Raw genomic sequence first — 10,791 nt, 5'->3', positions numbered from 1 at the left:
CCCTGCTCTAAAGCCACGCAGGCCTACTGTACATACACATGCAGACACATATGCGCGCGCACACACATACGTGCACACACAGAAATGGCGGAATGCCTGCAGGTGAAGTTATTTCGTGTGTGTGAAGCAAGTGTTATATTATTCACACCTTGAACAATTAAGGATATAAAAATAGGAAGGAAGGAAGGAAGGAAGGAAGGAAGGAAGGAAGGAAGGAAGGAAGGAAGGAAGGAAGGAAGGAAGGAAGGAAGGAAGGACGGGCGTTTCCATTGCTATAGTAACAGTACTGAATGCAGCAGTTCACAGAATATAAGGTAGATGTTTGACTTGTCTGTATGGAACCAATAAAGTATGTCAGCTACACCACTTTCCCAGTCTTGCCGAATTGCATAGAGCATGTAATGTGTGCACAACGGAAAAGGGGGCCTGTAATGAATGACAATTTACACACGAAGAGGAGCAAGAATGTCTTTGCCGCTTGGTTGGTGTACATTTAAAGTTAATACAAGGTTTGGAAGAAGAAGAGTCAGCCGATCCGAACTCCTTTGTCATGCACACAATGTCTTTACTCCCTCAGAGACACTTGTTTGGGAGACGGGAAGATACTGACGTTCCATTAAATCACTGCTCTCCCTAAAAGGGGGAGAGAAGTCACTCACGTGGGAGAAGGAGAGAAAGTGAGTCACCAGCGCACAGTCGGGGTGCAATGAGAGTTGCTGACCGGACAGGACTCGGAAGAAAGCGGTTAGTGGCTCTTGTCCTTGGCAACGGAGGCCTCGGCGTCTGTCTCGGGGGAAGCCAAAGGCGGAATGAAGGAAGGAGGGAGATCTGCAGGCGCGCAGCTCTGCTCTGGCGAGATGCCGATGTGGGGCTTGGCATCATCGGGTGTGTGCTCATTTGGGATGAGCGGCGCCGTGGTTTTCTGAAAGCAGAATACGTCCAGTCATCGTTGATACAACATCATCATACCTTAAATGACCCACGTGTCGGTGTCGATGCACACAACTTTGAAAAGCTAAGCTAAATTCAGCTCCTCCTCCACAGACAAATTCTTTCAATCGAAATGTAACACTTCAACATACCGTCATGCAAAAAAAACTATTAGACCATCTTCATTTATTTGGTTTCTTTCTTGGTCAATTTATACTCTATACAATGATGACCCATAGACCGAAGAAGAGGAGGTTTATGGATGTGCTCAAAGAGGACATGAAGGTAGCTGGTGTGAGAGAAGAGGATGCACAAAACCGGGATAGATGGAGGACATTGATTCGCTGTCGCGACCCCTGAAGGGAAAATCCGAAAGGAAAAGAAGAAGACAATGATGACAACAAAAATAGGTCACAAGGGTTTAATTTAATGTTATCGTTAGAGCCGGCCGTTATCCCATCGTGATTTTGTGATAACAGGCTTTATAATGAACACGGAACTGAAGAAAGGGGGTCCAATGCTTTTTGTCATGCTGGTACTTTCTTGATTTTCATTAGCATTCTACTTTACCGCAGGTCAAATTTCAACTTATTTCACTGCATGACTTTTTGACTTGTGAGCAAACAGACGTTCTAAGTATAGTGCAATGGTTCAGTCAACATTGCAGGAGCAATATGCAAATGAGAAAGGACAAAATGGCTGCTGCACATGCTGCAAAATGTGTATTAGCGGGTCACGTCTTTCTCTCATCTGTACATTTTATCATTATGGCTTTAGATTGTGTTTCACATTGCATTCTCTATTCGGGCACTGAGGGAGCTGTGTAAGTAGGGGGAGGGCTAACGTGTGTGCATATGTTATGCTCACAGTGGTTGGTGGCGCTGGCTTGCTGCTGTTGGAAAAGGATAAAGAGGAGGAGGAGGGTGCAGCAGATGATGCAGAAACAGGCGATTCTTCGTGCATCAGGCCCCTCCTGTCCAAGACACTAAGGAGCAACACACAACAATGAGTCAGTCGACGGAAGCTGGGTGTGTAACCGAGTGGAACTGAAACTGATGCTTCTTCTCAGAATTGCATGTTTGTGTAGGATATAAAAATGTATTCAAAATGTCTTGATCCAAAATACAGTGAGATAGATACAAGTGATATTTGTTTTGATCTGAGATTGAAGCATGGTATGGTGACGATCAAACTCAATTGGACTGACTTAACAATAGTACCATTTGGAAATACAGAGCAATCCAAGACACTTACAGTTTACTGTCAAACTCAACATAAAACTACAGGAACGAAACATAGTGTCTTTAAAACGACTATAACTACTTTACCCTACAGATCGTTAGCTTAATGCAAAGAAACAATGCAAAAGTTTGCTGACCTGCACCACTAATTGCAGTTTTAGAAGCATATGAAGCAAAATGAAGACATGTTGACCAATGTCACCATTAGTAGTTAGCAGACAAACTCCTCTGAGTCTCCGCGGTGCGCACATGTGCCGCCACAAGTCTACCAAATAAGGCGCATAAAACCTGCTTAGCCACAGGCATTATTTTAGTAAGAAAGCCTTCAATTCGTCCTAACTTGAACATGAACAATGTGAGGCAGTAAGCATCGTCTTGGGCCATACCTCGGGTATGTAGGCCCACACAGCACCTCACAGCAGTTTTTAAAGATGTTCTTATGACTGTAGGGGTTCTGCACTCGGTTCTTCCCCGACCAGGATCCTTTAATCTATCGGAAGATATACAAACATCAAAGAAATACAGTATTAGGCCCGCATTATTTTGTAGCTCCTTCTTCATACCATCATTAGGTAGTGCAGAGCTCTGCGTGAAAATAATATTTAACACCTATTCCCCGTTCACATGCGAGACTTTGTAACACCTCAGGCATCAGATGACAGGAAGCGAAAATGGGCTACTTCGGCCTAATTTGGGCAGTGTGTACTCAGTTTTGTTGCCGATGGTTTAGATATTAACGGCTGTGTGTTGAGTTACTTTGAGGCAACCATTTACACTATGATAAAAGCTGCAAACCGACTATTTCACATTGTATGGCCAAGTGTCATGTGCTCACTTGCGTTTCAAGTAAAGATACTAAAAGCATTTGAAAAAAGTGACAAGGTGTAATTACGTTTGGAAAATACTGTATGCCTGAGAGCATAGTGGTGTCTTGAGATGCTAATGACCCAACTCATGGGACTGGCAAGATAACGAGCCGTCATTCAGCTAATTTTGGAATGAAAATGGTAATTGCCATGCAAATGATTAGCACAGTTGGAATTTTGTAACCCTCTTTAAAGGGCAACCGACGTCACTTTTTTATTTTTTAACTGACACCAGAAAAACGTTTTATAGCATCTAAAATACCCAAAATATGCAGTATGATATTTTTAGTCAAAGGCAAAACACCAATAAAAATGACTTAAAGTGTCCAAAATCTGCAAAAAATTGAGCTGCGAATTGGGCATTTTCAGAAAGTCCCGCCCCCCCCTTTCGTGACGTCACGCCAAGACGTCTTGCATTGCTTGTGAATCAAAACAATGGCTTCAGATTCGGAGAATATGCTTTCTTGTTACACATCCAGTTATGAATATGATTCAATTAGTTCTGAAGAGCAAAGCATACATGTTTGCAATCTATTAAAGAATTTATTTGGGCCATTTTGAGGCAACATTGAGGGACAATCTCTCACAAAAAAAAAAAGGCACAAAATGGCGACATCCTGTGGCCACCTCCGTTTCCACAGGCTGATAAATTCTTAAATGGCGCTTGGACGCCCTCGGGCGGCTTTTGGGTGCAACACGAGGTCCCCAGACCAAACAACTACAGTAAAATACGTGATGGAAGGACAATGCGAGAATGCGTCCTTTTCACGGTCAGTGGGTGGTCCTTTCGTGACGTCACATACGGACTCGTCACCAACTCAAAAACAAGACTTCCTGAATATTCAGCATGAGTCTTAAAACGTAAAATATAGCTATATGCGGTGGAATCTTATTAAAATACGCTCAGTAGAAGTCATTTGAAGTGATTTTACAAATTATGGACACAACTTGTCTGGGGACGTCGGTTGTCCTTTAAGAGACGGATAGTTGAACACAAACGATGGAGCAACATATGCAGACAGACATTAACATAATATTCATGTAGATTCATTCATATCATTGCAGTTCATTGAAATAACTTGGAAATGTGACAATGTAGAAACAGACAAAAAACATCTACCAAAACATTCATTTACAATACAATCTATAACTCAATGCTAGTGACACTCAGAAATTCATTTGGAAACGCTTTCAATAATTCAAAAGTAGAGCTCTATTTTTAGATATTATTCCCAGAGGTGAGGCTTTGACCTACATAAAAGGATCTTGTCTAGGATTTAATGACTCCTGCTATAATGCTGCAACACTTGCAAAATAAAACATACAAGCCAATGTAATAATTAATTGAGAGGTTTGAGACAGTGTTGTCCAGCAAAAAGGGAGACAGACCTCCAGTGAGAGTGACAATAAACTGCTTGAAGCCTTACGTCTGTGTAAGCTCTCAGTCGTACAGGAGTGGTAAGTACAGATGACGGCTGAAGAAACCTTCTCATCGATGCTTGAAGCCTTGTTTTGGAGATTTTGTCACTATATGCCAAACTGCTGCTTCTGGTGAAGTCACCATACAGCAATCAGAGAGTATCTAGTTTCATTTATCGCCTTTCAAAACTCTCAAGGATGAGTTTTTCTGCGGGCATGCCTCTACAACATTTGTGTCAACACCAAGTAGAGTGCCAGGGGCGATTGACTGTCTTTTTAAAAAGGATGTGTTCCAACTAACTACAACGGGATCACATTCCTCAACCTGTCTGGTAAGGTCTGTTCAGGGGTGCTCAAGAGTAGGGTCCTTTGAAAAGTCCAGAGGAGCAATGTGGTTTTTGTCTCAGCCTTGGAATAGTGGAGCAAGGCAACACCGGCAACAGGGTTCTTGGGGATGCATGGGAGTTTACTCAATAAGTCTTCATGTGTTTTGTGGACTTTTGTGGAGAAGCCATTTGACCATGTCACTAAGGAAGCTCTGTGGGGTACCAAACCCACTAATAATACAGGCTGTTCAGTCCCTGTACAACTGGTGTCAGATTTTAATACGCACTGCAATGGGGGTTGGACCATGCCAAGGGTACCTTTTTTCACAGATTCTGTTCATAATCTTTATGGTCAGACTTTCTGCAGGCGGCAGATGAAGTATTAAATGAACCCATTTTGGCAGTGTCAGTATTGCCCCTCTGCTTTTGCGCATTGTGGCATTGATGGCTTCTTCAAGTTGCGAGCGACAACTCTAACTCGATCGGTTTGCAGCTGAATGTGAAGACCTTTGGGTGGAAAATCAGCACCTCCACACCTGAGACCATCGTCCTCAATCAGAATGGAGTGCCCTCCTTGGGCTCGGGAGGATATATCTTGCCCAAAGTGGAATGAATACAACCTTCCACTTTTCTGGATTGCAGCATTTGTCAAGGTTGAGGTTATTAAGAACAGTTTGAAATTGCAGCCTTTGCACAAAAACCTTTAGGCGTCTGCTAAGAAAAGAAATGGCAGGAAAAGCTTTCTAGAATCACTTTTACACGTTTATTTGCAGTGGAGGTGGTGAGCTGATTTTCATTTAGTATGAGTTTGAATGGTATAAATTCTGAATAAAAACGAGTGTGCATATTTTCCGCCTCAAAAATTGAGGCCAAAATAATGTTATATAAAATGTGTCATTCATTGTGGGGGAAAATTGAGTGATTTTTTTTAGATCAGAAAAACCCAACACCTCATCATGACTGTGTAGGTGGACTGACTTGTTCCATTCACTGTGAATTTAGCTCACGTGAAATTAATCACTTAGAAACACATAACTGCAAACAATGGTAAAATAATGCACGACGCATTAACTCTACTTTATTGGAAGCTCAGCACCCCAAAGATTTATGAGTTGCAACACCCATAAAAAAAACTTTTTTTGCACATTTAACTGCAGTCTATCAAAAATTGATAACAAGACACACTTTTTAGCTGTATTGATTATTTGTCCCACCCATACTCCATCAATCAATAAATCTCCACATTTTCTCCTCGTAGGCTTTTTCTACATGTGGTAATCAAGGAGGCTGTCTGTTATAGTCATCACATCAGTTCAGCTCTACTTTAGCAAGAGCACTGATGTTTATATCGGCAGTTTGTGTCTGGCCACTCTTTCAGGCTGTTTTTAGCTTTCAAAGTGCTTTGCAGCCAATTTGTCACTTGACTCGGCTGGTCTATTGGCAATCGCTCTTGTGAAGACGTTCATGGTCTCCATGAGTGGAGTGGTCAGGGTGGGGCAAATTAAATTTAAAGGGGCTTACAAAAAGAGCTACTAAAGTGAACATGGTTGCTTTATTCATGGTGATAAATGTAGTGGGAAACACAAGATGCAAATCCAAACAAAACATCTTTCAGTAATATTAATCATACTCATCATCATCCAAGTGAAGTGAGATTTTCATTATTATTGATTGATGTCTAACAAGCTACACTTTGCTGACCCTTTGTCCTTCTCCTGAGAAAGAAAGAGACAGTCCTGTTGTCATGGTAACAAGTGCAGTGGCCTTTATTATGGCTGTGTTTATGCTGCAGCAGTGTTTATCCTTCCAGGCATGTGAAGCCACACACACACACACACACACACACACACACACACACACACACACACACACACACACACACACACACACACACACACACACACACACACACACACACACACACACACGATCTAGTCAAAATAGAAATAAAAAAACAACAACAAAATACAGTTGTTTCTTATTTTGACATAGCTATTTTACGTTTAGATTAACTAGTAATGCATGGTGATAAATGACCAAAAAGGTCACCAGTCAGTACTCAAATGCACAACATAAGTCATTCAGGTTGCAGTATGGTCAACACACAGTCTAAAAAGTATTATTATTATTAGTAGTAGTTGAGGTATTACTATTATTTTAATAATAATAATAATAATAATAATAATAATAATAATAATAATAATAATTTAAAAGCGCTTTTCATCATACTCAAAATTGATTAAGAATTGTGGAGAATTAAAAGTTATTGATACTGTTACTCACATTCCAAATTTGAATGAGTTGCACAAGACTATTTTTTTCCAAATATGGAAATGAGAATATGTGGAGTTTAAAGGTATGTTGCATTTATGCAATCCGTATGGGTTTCGAATAGGGGTGCATTGCGTTATTTTTTTTAAAATAAAGCTGCACACACCAGCACACAGCCCTACGCCGTACAAATGAGCTCAGCACTTGATGTTCCAATGTCAATGTGTGAACAAACATATGAGTAACGACAGAACATAATCACGCGAAGTAAAATGGACCAAGAAGCACACCACGTGTAATTTGCACATGCTTCGCATGAAATATAAATAAAGGTCCAAAGTACCATGTGTAGTCAAAGGTGGTTTGACTGTGGTGGAAATAACAGTTTGATGGGGCAATATCTTTTTCAGACTTACATCCTCATTGGTGGTCTGGTTGAGCGAGATCAGGTAGGTGTGGAAGCCGGTCAGGCCGACCACTGACCATAGCGTGAAGAAACACACCAGCACCTCCAGCACGGTGAGAACTTTGAGTCAAGGATAAGTGAACAAATGTCGTGTCCCTGACTGCTCAAACAGCATGTGCAGCCAGGGACAACAAAATGCCTGATAGTTGCGTAAGATGATTAAAAGCAGCAACGGTCAACAAAACCAAGATAATTGGGGCAAAGCTTGCTCCCGTGGACAAATGGCTCTTAGTCCTGACATATCCAGATGGTGTGGCACTAAATGAAAAGATAGCTCTTTTCCAGGATGTATCAAATGACCCTACGCCGTACAAATGAGCTCAGCAGTTGCCGTTCCAATGTCAGTGTGTGAACAACCATTTGAGAAACTACAGTACGTAATCACGATAATTAAAATGGACCGAGAAGCACACAGCGTCTATATGCAAACAACAGTAAATAAATGAAGACAATAAAGTGGTGTACATTATGAACAGATACTGCAGTTAGATAATTGTGAAAAATAATAATTTAAACAGTCACTTCAATGGCCATTGCAGTGCTTGTGAAACTGGGAGCTACAATGAATAGCTTGAAGCCTCTTTTGCTAAATTTTTCACTCCGGCCCCTACAAAAGAAAAATATTGTCTATTGCAATAAACTGGATGATATCATGCAACACATGAAGTAATATACGTATTTTCATCTATGGGATTTTGTTTTTATATTTTAGAATATATATATATATATATATATATATATATATATATATATATATATATATATATATATATATATATATATATATATATATATATATATATATATATATATATATATATATATATATATATATATATATATATATAGACAATTATGTGTATATATTGATAAATGCATTTTAGTGTAGAAATTGAGACCAAAATGGGGCTATGTATTTTTCACACATAATAGTCTATCTTTATTTTGTACAACATATTGCAATATATATAATCATATATATAATTTTACAATTCTTCAGATACATGAATCTGAAGAATTTTCAGTTTTTACCAAAAAGCTGCCGAGGGTTAAGTGAGTTGAGGGAGCTTACGGCGACCTTACAGCATTTGTATATCGGTCAAAGCACCAGTTAAAGCAAAAACAAACAAACAAAAAAAGTAACTCCGAATTTGAGGAACTCATGTCTCAAGGCACCAGGGTATTTTGGATGTAATTTATCATTTTGTTTTGGCAACAAATGAACACTGTGTGTGCACATTTTTACACCCAAAATTAAAATATGCTACCATTGTCAGGTTTTCAGCCCAGCACTATATCCACTTCACAAAAAAAGGATATGTTCCGGGTGTTTCCTTCAAAGCACTCAAAAACCCATCCTCCACTGAACCTGTGAACAGAGCAACACACCTAAGTGAAACTTTAGACATTAACTCATTCACTGCCATTCCCGATTTTATCCGGGAATTGGACCAGGACATGGAGCGCCATTCCCTAAATTGCTTGGGTTTAGATTTTTCTCGCCAGGGGAGGTGCCGATAAAGACGCTGGTCATTTGCCATTTGTACAGCCACCCCCACTTGCACCTCATATTACTCCAAACCTACTCTTAACTCATAGAATACTTTTATAATTAAGTCTTTTTTTGATGAAAGAAGAGAGTCTAAAGTTTCATTCGCTAAATTGATTCTTTATGTTGTCCGAAAACTCAATATTTTGTGCGTCCTGGAATTTGAGTGAAAATGCCAAAAACCCTGGGACTGGAGTGGACACATTTTTGCACATCGTCTGGCAGTGAATGAGTTCAACAGTGCTGATTTTATACGGTAGAATGAAACTATAAAAAGAGGAAAAAAACATTCTCATATATCATTAATGTGGGCTAAAAAAATAAATAAATAAAAAGAAGTAGCAATTGTGGAAAATCTGTCACAGGCACATCATGCTATGCTTCAGGCCCAGCCTCAGTTGCTCTTTTTTAGGTCATAACGCATGTGTTTGTCAGTAAAGCTGGCCGTTCTCGTCTTGTCACATTCCTTCCTACTTCGATACGCCTACTGCTCCTCTCCTCTCCCCTGCCCTTCCTCCTATGCGACGTCAGGATACTCACGCATGACCACGTGGACGATGTCAAAAGTGAAGATGTAAATGGTGAGGAGCGAGAGCGAGAGTGTGAACAAGTAGAAGTAGCGGTAGTTCCTCTTGCCCACGCAGTTGCCCACCCACGGACAGTGGTGATCAAAACGGTCTGAAGGGACATAGATCAAAACAACGATAAAAATGTGGAATGTGTATCAACCAGTTTTTGAGCAATCAAAGGATATAGTGGTTAAAAATACATCCAATCAGGTGCTCCTTCAAAAGATAGGCTTTGCAGTGCTTTCCTGGAACAGGCCGGCGATATCAACTGTTCCTTTCATTTCCCTTCTCCTCTACTCTTCCATGATTATGCGATTGTGTTGCTACTGCTGGTCTCCAAGTTATGATTTCTTTACACCACGTGTCAAGCTCAAGGCCAGTACAATTCATGTGGCCCGCGAAAGCAAGTCACAGATGTCAACTTGCTGAGATCTGTAGCAAAATGTCAAATTGTCATGTGTAATAAATAACGGTAAAGTTTTTCAATAATTTTGTTTCCCGGTTCACCCTCACTCAAATCATAATTGAAGAAACTATTTTAAATCGACTTGACTGATCAGAATCAGAATCATCTTTATTGCCAAGTATATAGAACACACAAGGAATTTGTTTCAGGTGCACTCGTATCATCATCAAAAAATTGCAGAGGCACTATACAGTTCTATATATAAAATCTAGTAATCTATTTGTTGTGTACAAGTAAGGATGTTGTGGTTTCACTGTCATAACGACCCTCCAAGGAAAGATGACTTGCCCGCAGCTAAAATGAGTTAGAGTTGTTAAAAGAGTGTAACATAAATATGACGTTTTGCATTGTATTTTAGCATTAAGTTAGAATACTTTCATCAACACAGTCATTTAGTTTATCTTAAAATGATCTTTGTTGAATGCTTCGTGTGACAATTACTGGAACTGGGAAAGGCATCGTTCGTTTGATTTCGCTGGCACCATACAATGGATGGATGTCCACCAAAAATGTTTTTTTATGCCTCGGTTTACAATTGAAATTCGCTTCTCGACCAAACTGAGCGCATAAATGTGTTTGTTTAAATCAAACAACACACGTGTTTAGCCGAAATCTCTGCAAATCGGACCTTAGCCTAATGTGGGTCGACATACTTGTATTGTTCAATCACAAATAAAAAAAGCAAACA

General features: G+C 40.0%; 1 protein-coding gene across 2 annotated transcripts in view; it reads right to left on the bottom strand.

Annotated features, from left to right (window-relative positions):
- Positions 1-496: 496 nt before the first annotated feature.
- The window catches only part of zdhhc9 (zDHHC palmitoyltransferase 9), a 32,654-nt gene continuing 22,359 nt past the window's right edge, over positions 497-10,791 (bottom strand). The window contains exons 4-10 of one of the 2 annotated variants that reach the window (XM_088989469.1): positions 9,609-9,746; positions 8,842-8,888; positions 7,470-7,574; positions 2,558-2,661; positions 1,798-1,915; positions 722-922; positions 497-633 (exon numbers count right to left, since the gene is read on the bottom strand). In XM_088989469.1, coding sequence (XP_088845595.1) covers positions 746-922; positions 1,798-1,915; positions 2,558-2,661; positions 7,470-7,574; positions 8,842-8,888; positions 9,609-9,746 — 689 coding nt within the window. In that variant the 3' untranslated portion in view covers positions 497-633; positions 722-745. Of the gene's footprint in view, positions 923-1,797; positions 1,916-2,557; positions 2,662-7,469; positions 7,575-8,841; positions 8,889-9,608; positions 9,747-10,791 lie in introns of both variants that reach the window. The other variant, XM_088989468.1, reaches the window with a different exon arrangement.

Source organism: Hippocampus bargibanti, linkage group LG02, assembly GCF_051943395.1.
Source record: "Hippocampus bargibanti isolate YZ-2025 linkage group LG02, ASM5194339v1, whole genome shotgun sequence".
Taxonomy (NCBI): domain Eukaryota; kingdom Metazoa; phylum Chordata; class Actinopteri; order Syngnathiformes; family Syngnathidae; genus Hippocampus; species Hippocampus bargibanti.
The sequence above is the reverse complement of the archived record's forward strand: the minus strand, read 5'-3'. Positions and strand labels throughout refer to the sequence as shown.